Genomic DNA, 12002 nt, shown 5'->3' with positions numbered 1-12002 from the left:
CTTTAATTACAGTGACACAAAATCGAGCAATACGGTACGGTCGAAAATAGCAACACTTAGGGTGGTTTATTTTATCGATGTTTTTTTTTTGGACTTGCTCCACGAATTCTATCACTTGGTATGCAGCATCGGATCGAACGGCGATAGCATATTCGAAACCGTCTAACTAGACAACAATCGGGGATGGGCTGGATAGTCAACGAACTCATTTTTACATCCCATTACACAAACTGCCGGGGCCTGGGCGTTCACGACGAATGAGGCGCGGATCTCATTTCATGACATCGCGCCATCGCAGGTCATTGAATCGTGCCGCCATTATCATAATTACTACTGTCTTTATGCACATTAGAGACTCAATGGTTCAAAGCGGGATCAGCGAGCATTTTGGAACGGTTTCGCTGCTTAACCCGCACTGCTGCTGCTCGACCACTGCACTGTCCGCCCACGCACTCTGGACGTCGTCGTTAAACTGTTTGCCTCTGGCTGCAGCGAGAGGATAATTGTCTCGCGCTGTTACATTAAATCAATAAAATGGCTGCTGGCTGGCCAGCGAGGTCGCACAAGTGATGGCCAGTGTGCGATGGGCTTCCAATGTTGCGCCCCAGGGAAGGAAAAAAAACTGGCAAAGATCGATAGGGAGAGAGGAAAATAATCACGATTGCGAATTGCAGCCAGTAATGACAGTCACTGATTAAAACAAGGGGTATATTATAATTTAATTAAAATTGAATTGTTGATTCTCTGTATACGAACTCGGATTTTATTTTCCCAATAGCCACAATTACAGTTCTCGTCAACCACTGATTGTCCACTGTCCTGTCCTAGCCGGAGGAGGATACGAGCGTAAATAGAATAGGATATCTAATTAGTCTTAATTAAACATCATCGATTTTATTTTTCTCGCCCCTTCGCGTTTTTTTTTTCACACTTCGGTACAAAAGTGGCCGCTTGCAGGAAATAGCACACGTGTGTGTACAACATGGACTTGGAGGGGTAAATTGTCTCGAAGTTTCTTCCTTCTTCTGTTCCGGTTGTCCAAGTTCCGTAGATCTAGATTTGTAACGCCAAGAAATATTTTTCTCGTAACCAAGAAACCAAGTAGAATGCCTTTGCTTCGGATTTTGAATTCGGTAAAGAACTAATGAGTGATTCTATAAAATACTAGCCGACCCGGCAAACGTTGTTCTGCAATATAATTTATTTTTAGAGAATATTTTGGTTGGTAAAAATAACGAATATATTTCAAGAGAGTTTGTATGTTATCGTACAGATCTGTAAAATTGTTTTGAATGATGATTTTCACAGCGAAACATACATATGCGTTCCTCTTATTTTCGAATTTTCCTTCTTTATTTTAAATATCCTTCTTTTATATATGCATAGTCATTTTTTTCTAATTTTTCTAATCATCTCATATATTTTCCAAAGTGATGATATTTTACACGTACGTGGCAAAATCCTTCTTTTATATATAAAGACTAGCTGACCCGGCAAACTTCGTCCCACCCAAAATTTGTTTTTGTTATCAATACCTTCAAATATTCACGTTTTCTTACTAAGCGCAAGTTCATGAATCCAATCGTAGAACTGTTCATTGATAGATCTTGTAACAGTTGCCACAACTGTTTTCATCATGTGATATTTTTGGATTATTTATTTACTTATTTATTATTGGTGTGCATATTTATTGAGTGTTGTTTATTTATTTCTAAATTTGTTCATTTACAATATTTTTGTGTATTTATAATTATTTATTTATTTATTTATTTATTTATTTATTTATATACTTATTTATTTATTTATTGGTTAGGATAGTTAGTAATTATTCAAATATAAAAATTTAAATTCAAACACTCACACTGAAACATTTACAGTGTACCTATACTAAGTCACAACCGAAAGTAAACTAAAAGATACTCCAGAAAGTATACTTAAGAGCTTAGATTTCCCATCCCACCTCCCTGGAGCTGGGCGAAAGCTCAATCGCCAAAGTTGTTCGGCCAATGAGTGTCTGTTCGCGCAGCGCTTACTTTCGTGGCCTTGAGTTTGGGGAGGGGAATGAGAAGGTTGTATTCAAGGACGGTTAGTTGAAGCAAGATGCACACAAGGGGATGCTTTGGGGAAATTATCTTCGGCTGAGCTTGAGCTCTGAATCGCGAGATACCCTGCGGTTTATCTGAGGACTACAATGTTCTTCGACCATTTTACTTAAAACTGTCCGACATCGCGGAACCATTGTGCGTTTTGTTCGCGAACGGTTAATTGTAAGTTTTCTTTATAACGTGGAGTCTTTGTGATAATAAATTCGAATTGTTTCAGTGTGATCATTGTTCTTAATTAAACAAATAAACGCTCAATTAATTTAAAAGAGCTAATAAAACAACAGGTAAATTTGTGCAATTAACGGACTATAATATGCTAACGATATTCCGTTGGCTTACACTGTTAGGGAAATTCCTTTCTTGGCGAAACCCGGCGAACCCAACACGTCGGAGAAAAGGCTGCGCCGTACCCTCGCGCCTTCAACGGACCCGCTGGAAGCTACCTTGCGGCGGATTCTCCAGAAGCAGAAGGAGTCGGTGAGGAAATTTGTGTCCTCACCGCACTCCCCAGGTACCCTGTATTGTATAGTTTTGTCCATGTGCACATGTGATGTCCCCATAGTTTAAGCAAAAGTAAATGTACAAATAAATTATATAAATGTAAATCGGTAGTCCATTTAGAAAGTTTTTCGTCATGTCGTATGTTAGGAATAAAAGTCGTTAGTATAAATGTGAGCCTGTGATTGTTAATTTTTATTTCATAAAAATTTCACGTTATCCGTGTATCGAGGGTAATGTCTGGAATTCTTGTCGTCAACATTTTTGTTTCCCAGATGGCCGTGCCAGTCTGGTGGATTGTTGTTGAACATTGCCTATGATGAGAAAACCCTGTAGAGGTTTTCCGTCGATCTTAGGGTGATTCTCAGGTGTTTGGTAATTTTCTTGGAGCTTTCTGCGGGTGTCTTCTGTCAGCCTTCGCTGACTGGAATTGATACAGCTCGACCGTTCTCCGATCCTTATAAAAGGACACAATTTAGGCCTGCGTGTCAGGTCTCTAGCTGGGCAATCGAACACGGCGATTGGTCCTCGAAAGAGGTGGCGCTTAAGCCAATCGCTTAAGAGAGGACGGGTAGAAACGCTAATATCTTAGCCTTCTTCGAGCTGGCCGTAGGTTCCGGGTTGTCTTTTGAAACCCGGTCCGCTACAATCTTCTAAACGACCCCTTTGAATTTACCTATCGGCGATCGAACACACCGATCTTACGACGCGAATTTTCTTTGGTTGCTGGTCAGTGTTCGACGTTCTGCAGAACAGACCGTCCAAGACTTAACCAGAAGTTAGAACGTGAAAACCCCGCGTAACGAGAATTTCAATATCGTAACTTCTTGCAAGGAAGTGATTGGTTAGAATCGTCCTGCAGTACAGGCCAACTCTAATTCCAAGTTTTTAAGTTGCTATGTCCCACTTGCAGTACAAATGAAACAGAGTTACTTTGGATTGTAAGCGAAGTGAAAGTTCCAACGTAGTAACTTCCTCACGCCGGAGGAAAACCTTTTTCGGATGATTGAGGACCCGAACGTTTCGATACTTGTTCTCTGATGATATTTTATTGATACTAACTATTTACAGGGTTTGGGTTTTCTTAAATACTAAATTATTAATCCGTCAGTGAATTGAAAACCCTTTGCTTCCCAGTGTGAAAGAAGTCATAATTTCCATTCAATAATTTATTGTCACCAGGGAAGCAAAGGGTGATCGAATTCGGTATGTATTTATATGCTATATGGAAAATGTATTTATGCTTATACGCTCTATGCGTTAATTCACTTTCAGTCACTGGTTAGGTTAAACCGCGACGAAATCTAATTGCTGATCCTAGCCCAACCGACTTACATTCATACTCGCTAGCGCGCGTAATGAATCAGCTCATTGTAATCTGATCCCCCGCTCGGTCAACGGCACGGCAGCATATTTATATGTCGCTTTACCGCTGGGGGAAGAAAAGTGAACGAACACTAACAGCTGATAGCAGCTAGCGGCGACATACCTTTAACTAAAAAATTCCTAGTACTTCTACTAAAACTCATCATTATAATATCAGATTATTGTCAGACACAATTCTCGTTCACGATTTTTCAACCACTTGCAAATAACATGTTTCTCCGTTACATGGAATAAATGTTTGATACAGAAAATATGATAAAATAAAGACAGACCCCTCCACTTTCGTCCTCTTAGAGAGGGGGCGAGGAGTGTCTATTCACCCTAGAAATGTTTCGTGCCCCCTAAAATATTCACATGCCAAATTTGGCTCCATTTGCTCCAATAGTTTTCGAGTTATGCAGAAATTTGTTTTTCATTTGTATGACAGCCCACCCAAAGAGAGGGGTAGGAGTGTCGAACTACTATAGAAATATTTATTGCATCCTTAAACCTCCACATGCCAAATTTTGTTTGGTTTGCTTGATTAATACTCGAGTCAATCCAAAGAGAGGGGGGAGAAGTGTCGAACCACCATAGAAACATTTATTGCACCCTAAAACCTCCAGATGCCTCATTTGGTTGCATTTGCTTGAATAATTCTCGATTAATGTAGAAATTTGTGTGTCATTTGTATGGCCACCCCCTTAGAGAGGGGGGTGGAGTGTCTAACCACCATACAATCATTTATTGCACCCTAAAACCTCCATATGCCTAATTTGGTTTCATTTACTTCATTAATTCTCGAGTAATGCAGAAATTTGAGTTTTATTTGTATGGCAAACCCCCCTTAGAGAGGGGGAGGGGTCTCAAACTATCACGAAAACCTTCCCCGGCCCCAAAAACCCCTACATATCAATTTTCATGGCGATCGGTTCAGTAGTTTCAGAGTCCATAAGAATCAGCCAGACAGACAGACAGAAATCTATTTTTATATATATAGAAGACAAGGTCAAGGACAAGATTAGGCAGGGTCAGCCTAAAAAAAAAAATCTTCAAAATTACCTTTTACTATAAAATTCCTAGTACTTCTACCAAAACTCGTCATTATAATATCAGATTATTTTCAGAAACAATTCTCGTTCAAGATTTTTCAACCTTGCAAGTGGTTGAAAAATGTTTCTCCGTTACATCGAATAAATGTTTAATACCGAAAATATGATAGGATAAAGACACCCCTAAATCAGACAATTCCTCTCTCGAGTTTTGCTCTTATCAACACATTCGAATCCATTTTTATTTATATAGATAGAAGACGATATAGCAATTATCACATTAAAATCCATTTCCATTTTCGAACGAAAATCAATTTCGTTAGCGCAAACATTTGTGTTTCATTTGTATGGCAGCCTCCCCTTGGAGAGGGGGGAGGAGTGTCGAACTATTATAGAAACGTTTATCAATCTCTAAAACCTCTATATGCCAAATTTGATTACATTTGCTTGATTAGTTCTCGAGTTATTCAGAACCATTTTAGAAACATTTATTGCCTCCTAAAACCTCCACATGACGGCGCCAGTGGTTGTATGGTTAGCGTAACAGCCTCACAATCCGATCGGCCTGGGTTCAATCCCAGCTGGCGTCGTTGGGATTTTCTGAGGCGAAAAATCTCTGGTTACGTCTTCCTTCGGAGCGGAAGTAAAAGAAGTTGGCCCGGCTCATGAGTTGTTGAGTCTGATAGGTAGGAACAGGTGGAGTCGCCTCCCTGATGTCGGTGATTGGCACTAAAGTGGCGGAAATAGGCCGACGAAAAATAAGCGAAGATAAAAAAAAAAAAATAAAACCTCCACATGTCAAATTTGGTTATATTTGCTATTTGCTTGATTAATTTTCGAGTACAGACAGACAGAAATCCATTTATATATATATATATATATATATATATATATATATATATATATATATATATATATATATATATATATATATATATATATATATATATATATATATATATATATATATATATATATATATATATATATATATATATATGTATATATATATATATATATATATATATATATATATATATATATATATATATATATATATATATATATATATATATAAATGGAGTGATGTCTGTCTGTCTGTCTAATTCTTATAGACTCGGAAACTACTGAACCGATCGACATGAAAATTGGTATGTAGGGGTTTTTGGGGCCGGGGAAGGTTTTCGTGATATTTTGAGACCCCTCCCCCCTCTCTAAGGGGGGGCTGCCATACAAATGAAACACAAATTTCTGCATTACTCGGAAATTAACCAAGCACACGAAACCAAAGTTGGCATGTGAAAGTTTTAGGGTGCAATAAATGTTTCTATGATGGTTAGACAGTCCTTCCCCCACTAAAAGGGGGGGCTGCCATACAAATGAAACACAAATTTCTGCATTACTCGAGAATTAATCAAGCAAATGAAACCAAATTTGGCATGTGGAGGTTTTAGGGTGCAATAAATGATTGTATGGTGGTTAGACACTCCAAAACCCCCCCCCCCCTCTAAGGGGGGCTGCCATACAAATGAAACACAAATTTCTACATTAATCGATAATTATTCAAGCAAATGCAACCAAATGAGGCATCTGGAGGTTTTAGGGTGCAATGAATGTTTCTATGGTGGTTAGATACCCCTCCCCCCTCTCTTAGGGGTGGCTGCCATACAAATAAAACACAAATTTCTGCATTACTCGAGAATTCATCAAGTAAATGGGTGGGACGAAGTTTGCCGGGTTAGCTAGTATATATATATATATATATATATATATATATATATATATATATATATATATATTTATATATATAGAGGTATATAGAAGATTATCACACTCTTCTATTGCTTTGAAAAGTTTTTTTCGCACATTTTTGGAGAAAGATAACGAACGAGAAAGTGCGTTGTTCGGTTGCTGTAAAGCTGTGAGAGCCAAAGAATCTTCGCAATTTTTTTCTATTTCCGAGTCAACATCAAAGCGCGTTTCAAATCATTTAGCTCAAACTGTGCGTATGGTCAAATTGACAGTTAATCATCATTTGCGACATTACTATTGGCCCGCGCTGCTTTGCCAGTTGCTTGCGTTGACTCAAAAAACTAACTCGAAGTCAGACTTTGGCGCGGCGAAATTAACCTATCGCTCCCCGACCGGATCCCCGCCACAACGCCGACCTTTTCGGTTAGAAACACTTTCCAAAGTAAACAGTTTCATCTAGCGGCGAGCGAAAGAATCGGGATCACGTGACGCGGGGCTTATGTTTTGATGATGATGGTGGCGATCTATTTATTTTGTGGTTTCTTCACCCCATTTCTCATCAATATCATTAACTTTCGTCTAAACGTCCGGCCGATCGCCGACGGGATTACGTAAGCGCGGAGCTCCAGCTGAGATGGTCCACTCGCGCTTGCTGGATGCTGCAGTGGCAATATTTGTTGTGGTTAATTTGCGTTGCAATTGTTGCGCGAAAGTTTGAAATTTTTTCAACACATTGCATATGTGGTGAAGCTTGGGTAAGAAATACGCGGACGTCCACTCAACTGAAGGGAGGGAAATGAGTGAGACATGTTGAGCAGTGTAGCAAATACTTCAATCAATAGGAAAATGTTTGCTGTTTGCCTTGGGACTTGTAAATTCTTTATCGAGGGCAGAACTGACCGATGACTGCTGGTTTTATAGTTTACATAATGATAATTCGGTGTGCTTTCATTCATTCGATTGGGCAGGGGAGAATCTTGAAAGGTGATGACTGAAAATTAAAGCTAACAAACAGCATTTTAATCGCAGAATGCAAATGTCACACGATATACTGACTTGGTCAAAACAGCAGTACAATTTTCATCACGTTTATCACGTGCATACTCTTCCATCCTCGACGAGGGGAAAGAAACTTTCCCATTTATTCAAGGTCGATCGGAGGAAGAAACCTTTCTTGGCACTGGCCGAGATCTTGGATGGTTTGGGATAATATTTGTGATTGGGACAATTTACCTTCTGACCGCAAATCGCTGTGGAGAAGACTAAAAATAGCGCAAGCAAACAGCATGGACAGCACTTTGAATATGTCGTTGTTTGATTAGTCGTGGGATGGATGGGGGAGAGAGTGGTCGTGAATAAATAGAAAAGTTTACCTCGCATCCGGGAAATTTTCCATAACCCAAGTCGGATGGTGATGGAGGTGGTTTTTTTTGTCTGTATGTATTTGAAGTTCAGGTAATGGAAATCATGTTGCTGTAGTGTTGTCCCTGTATTTCAATAAGTTCAGTGAATTGATGATGTAAACCAATTGTTTTTAATAACATAATATCCTGTAAGAAAAAAAACGTGCAACCGACTACCGAGAGAGTATAGATAGACCATTCTATCCTGGATTCCTCGAGAAGACGCACCACGCTAGATATGGGGTACAGACTAGGGGGGCGTTGCTGATTAATGGTCAGCTGCATCCCAATAGGAAGTATCCCGTGTCGGGCACAGGTACAGATCATTGAAGACAGCAACATCACAATTACGAAAACACTTGTAATACTAACCTCGAGCCAACCGCGAGTAATCGGTTACATATTACTAACATAGTTATAAGGCAAACATTGTCGAAATATTGAACTCCCGGCCCCGTCAGGTTGACGCCATATGAGCCTTAATAAAAATATATATTTTGGATAAAAAAAAAATCGAAACGTATGGAATTCATCTTCCGGATGTTGAAACTATACTTTTCGCTACTGAGTTGAAGGTACTTAAATGTACCTGTTAACTTCAAGTTTTGAAAATTTAGTTTTCAAATCTTTGAAACCAAATCAAAATCCTTCTTCAAGCTGCTCTCAAATTTTAATATTCACGTGTGTGTGCGTGTGTGCGTGTCAGAAAACTTTATATCCATATTTTTTCAATATGCCTTCAGGATGACCATGAGTTACAAGGTATTTGGATGAACTTTCTATACCGAAAAGCATCTCAAATGTGTTTCGAACAAAGTCGCCCAGGGCGATTCAGTCAAATTTCTTGCTGGGCCCAAATTCAACTGTCGGTGCGCTAGAGAAATAAGCGGGCAACGATAATAATAAATTCGGGTTCGATTCAGGACTACTTTTCTGTTGAATCCGAATGAAATCAACCGACTGCAAATTACAAAACTTGTAAAAATAATTTTTCAGTCAATTATACAGTGTTGCCAATGATAATAAAAAAATTAAATTCAACCGAACGTACAGTTGTGTTCAAAATAATAGCAGCTTATTTTTTTATCTCTACTCGCATACATACCCTTGATGTTGTCAACTAACCATATGAATATACGAAGGTAGTTTTTCTCGTTTAAAACTCATATTATTTATAACCATAATATTTGGTTCAGTGTATATCTTCTTCGAAACTTCTGGCTGCGTCCTTTTCGCGCGGTTCAAAATAATAGCAGTGAAGTACGATTTCAATCAAAGTATGTTTTCGTTCGAAGATTCCGTCAAGTTTTGTCGTTTCGAGAATCGGCAAGTGTTTATATGCTTATATAATTTTAAAATAATCACAAGATAACATGTATTTTTTGTTTGTATTGCATCACTGCTTTTGTGTACAAGTGGTTTTTTTTTCGGTCGTGATTTTTTCCGTTGATTATCGTGTTTTTTTATGTCTTAAATATTTTATCCGAGCTATTACTGTATGTCAGTGTTTCGTTGTTGAATCGGTTCGTGTGTAATTCGAAATCTTTCCGTTGTGGTAAAATATCTCGTCTCGCGAGTGTTGTGCTTTTGTTGGTGACGAAAAACAGTAAAGCCGTACTACTCTCCACGCCGATTTTTTCTTTTGAAGCGCCATCTACCGGGATAAAACTTAAGCAAATTGCACGCCACTTAACTACTTCTTGCATCCAACCGACTTGAACGCGTATTGTATTGCCTACCCAAAGGCGCATCACAATGACGAAAAACTGCGCTAAGTGCTCAAATGCAATTTCGGGCATCGATTTCGTCGTTTGCCGTGGGTATTGCGGTGCGGCTTTTCATATGAATGCCTGCTCTGGTGTTACCCTCGCACTGCAGTCGTACTTCGCAGCGAACAGAAATAACCTTTTTTGGATGTGTGATCAATGCGCTGAGCTATTCGAAAATTCTCATTTTCGCGTTCTATCGCGCCAGGCTGATGAAACATCTCGTCTTTGCACGCTCACGACTGCGATTACAGAGCTGCGTTCCGAAATAAAGCAACTGCACTCTAAGCCTGTTACCCAATTTTCACCCGCTACAAGCTTGCACTGGCCAGCGCCTGAACAGCGCAGAGCGATAAAACGCCCTCGTGAGATCGATTTCACCATGCGTGCTTCTGACAGTTGCCAAATAGGACGCAAAAAGCCGTTGGCAAATGTTGTGTCAGTGCCTATCTGCAATAAAGATGCAGGTCGGAAATTCTGGTTATACCTTTCAAAAATTCGTCCTGACGTCACCGTAGAATCGGTTTCTGCTATGGTTAAAGCCAATATCGGGACTGCGGATAATATTTCCGTGGTAAAGCTTGTCCCAAAAGGAAGAGAGTTGGTTTCACTTACATTCTTATCCTTCAAAATTGGGCTCGACCAATCGTTCAAAGATAAAGCTTTAGATCCATCCACATGGCCTGAAGGGTTGCTGTTTCGGGAATTCGTAGACTACGGTTCCCAAAAATTTCAAGTTTCTCCGAAGTACAAAAGGTCTACCACGCCGTTGCTGCCACCAGAAACAGTTTCATCGCCGATAGCGCCGATCCGGGATTTGAGCCAGTTTACTCCAGCCCGGGACGCAACAGTTTAAGCCATTCGGAAGGCCCCTATCCCTCCATCACAGTCGTGTTATTCCCGCCAACTGTCAACAGTCGTCCCGGACCTGTGTTTGAGCATGGAAAAGGGGTCTTCCAGCCTATCAGCACAGGCAAAATGACAATACCATATAAGCATCGTCCATCCAGTCTCCGGTGGTCACTCTCAACGGAATGCACGCAAAACAGCTTGATGGAAGCTCCCAAGCCGCTCGGCACAGTCGAGCACTGCCGTCGTCACTCCGCTGACCGTTCCTGCCATCCGAGACATTCCGTTCCTGTGTTCGGAGCTGGTGAGGGAGTCTTTCAACTTGCTACCTCAGGCAAGTATGATAACAGTACCGTTTCTTCGCTTCCTGAAATCTGTTCCATTAACAGTGTTACTTCGTCATCGTCAGCGGATTGCACGCAAAACAGAATGATGGAAACTCCCAAGCCGTCCAGCATAGTCGAGAATCGTCGTCTCTGCGCTGACCGCAACACCACCGTCTTTAACCTCCAACATCCTGATGTATTATCAGAACATTGGTGGGATCAACAGTTCTCTCGCCGAGTACCAGTCAGCCTTCTGTGACGGGTGCTATGATATTTACGCTCTTTCCGAAACATGGTTGCAAGACAACACGTTGACGATGCAGCTATTTAACGACAAATACTCAGTGTATCGACAAAACCGGTCGACTTCAAACAGCACCAAAAGCCCTGGAGGTGGTGTATTGATCGCCGTTCGCTCGAGTTTCAAATCCCGACAGCTGATTCCTTCTGTAAGCTCGTCGAAGGTGGAGCAATTATGGATCACGATTCTCACGACTGACGCTATTCTCTACCTATGTGTAGTATATATTCTTCCCGATCGAGTGAATGACGCGGATCTGATTGAGAATCATCTTGACTCGCTCTACTGGGTGATTTCGCAGATGGGACCTAGAGATACCATAATAATTATTGGCGACTATAACATGGGTACGATATCGTGGCAGCACAATTCGGTTGGATCGCTCTATCCGATCAACTCTCGATCCTCGGTTGGATTAACATCGCGATTGATGCATACTGCACTCCTGGACTCAAACAGATGGGTGGAATCGGAAACGAAAACAATCGTTTGCTCGATTTGTGTTTCGTTAGTCAAGAGCTGTGCCAGGACGTTAGGGTTATGCAAGCTCCATCACCGCTCGTTAAAATCTGTAGACATCATCCT

The 12002-nt window shown here is 40.4% G+C and overlaps 2 protein-coding genes across 4 annotated transcripts in view; one reads left to right on the top strand and one right to left on the bottom strand.

The window, feature by feature from the left end:
* The window catches only part of LOC129779694 (high affinity cGMP-specific 3',5'-cyclic phosphodiesterase 9A), a 446325-nt gene that overhangs the window by 382290 nt on the left and 52033 nt on the right, over window positions 1-12002 (bottom strand). The window lies entirely within an intron of this gene.
* Window positions 9931-10797, top strand: LOC129774529 (uncharacterized). Its single transcript, XM_055778278.1, has one exon. The coding sequence runs from the start codon at window positions 9931-9933 to the stop codon at window positions 10795-10797; it is 867 nt and encodes a 288-aa protein (XP_055634253.1).

Source organism: Toxorhynchites rutilus, chromosome 3, assembly GCF_029784135.1.
Source record: "Toxorhynchites rutilus septentrionalis strain SRP chromosome 3, ASM2978413v1, whole genome shotgun sequence".
NCBI lineage: Eukaryota > Metazoa > Arthropoda > Insecta > Diptera > Culicidae > Toxorhynchites > Toxorhynchites rutilus.
This window is presented reverse-complemented; position numbering and strand designations above follow the sequence as displayed.

What these genes read in the sequence shown, in the direction of transcription:
- LOC129774529 (XM_055778278.1), top strand. Translation starts at nt 9,931, where the DNA reads ATGACGAAAAACTGCGCTAAGTGCTCAAATGCAATTTCGGGCATCGAT.